Raw genomic sequence first — 1,084 nt, forward strand, 5'->3', positions numbered from 1 at the left:
ACCTTCATAAACCTTACAGGTTTTATCCCAACAATTAGAAACCTAATGTGAAAGGTAAAAATGCTGGTGAATATTTATTCTAGATTTTGATATCAAGGAAATCAGGATCTTTAAAATCTGTAAGCTTTAAAAGTTTTTTATTGTTATTTTGTGCAACGAAGAAATTGATCCTGGCTTAGGTACTGGAGAGTTACATATCCATACTGAATTTTAACTGGTAATCATCTCAATGAGTAATTTATCATCTTTATCGTCTTTTTCATATATATTTGCAAATTATCCACATCCAGGAACTGCATGCCTGAGATGCCATAGTGTTTATCTCTCAGGGTTGTAGAAACTTTTCTTTATACGGTAAAACAAACTCAAAAATTTTATAAACATTTTACTTACATAAGTGTACACTCTCACCACTGGTCATGAGTGTTGAGAGCATCGTTGGGATTCTTAAATTATATAGTCAGGTAAATCTTTGTTTAAGTTTTGATATGTCCTTGTATTAAGTCGTTTACTTGCCGTATCCGTATCCACCACCATGGCCGCCGAAGCCGCCACCAAAGCCGAAGCCGCCATGACCACCACCGTATCCTCCATAGCCATAGCCGCCATGTCCGCCACCGTGTCCATATCCGTAGCCTCTGGGACCAGCGAGGTGGAAGTTGTTGTTAGACACTCCACCAACACCATAGCCTCCGTGTCCACCTCCGTAGCCGTATCCACCTCCGTGTCCCCCTCCGTAGCCGTATCCACCTCCGTAGCCGTATCCACCGGCCTGGCAAAGGGTAGCCACGACGGCCAAGACCACTAGTGCAAGCATCGACTTCTGCGAACCAGAGAGAGAAATCGGAACATTAACAAACTGAAAATCTACCGCATGATTATAAGCCAGATCACAGAGCCAGCATCCCAACAATTGCGAGGATATCGTAGGCAGAACTTACCATGATGTGGAGGTGGAGAGTATCTGCGGTACACTGAATAACACTCTCCTAGTTCAGCCTTTATATATCCCAGTTTCCAGACCCCCGGTGAAGGTCATTACACACTTCTACTGGTGACGTTATAAAATAAAACATTTCTAAAT

The 1,084-nt window shown here is 42.4% G+C and overlaps 1 protein-coding gene across 1 annotated transcript; it reads right to left on the reverse strand.

Annotated features, from left to right (window-relative positions):
* Positions 1–508: 508 nt before the first annotated feature.
* LOC123753393 (uncharacterized) lies at positions 509–817 on the reverse strand. The gene has a single exon (XM_045735390.2). It carries the CDS (start codon positions 815–817, stop codon positions 509–511), a length of 309 nt encoding a protein of 102 aa, XP_045591346.1.
* Between the last annotated feature and the right edge of the window lie 267 nt (positions 818–1,084).

This window comes from Procambarus clarkii, chromosome 6 (assembly GCF_040958095.1).
Source record: "Procambarus clarkii isolate CNS0578487 chromosome 6, FALCON_Pclarkii_2.0, whole genome shotgun sequence".
Lineage (NCBI taxonomy): Eukaryota > Metazoa > Arthropoda > Malacostraca > Decapoda > Cambaridae > Procambarus > Procambarus clarkii.

Excerpts from the sequence above, each read along its gene's own strand:
- LOC123753393 (XM_045735390.2), bottom strand. The coding sequence starts at position 817 with ATGCTTGCACTAGTGGTCTTGGCCGTCGTGGCTACCCTTTGCCAGGCC.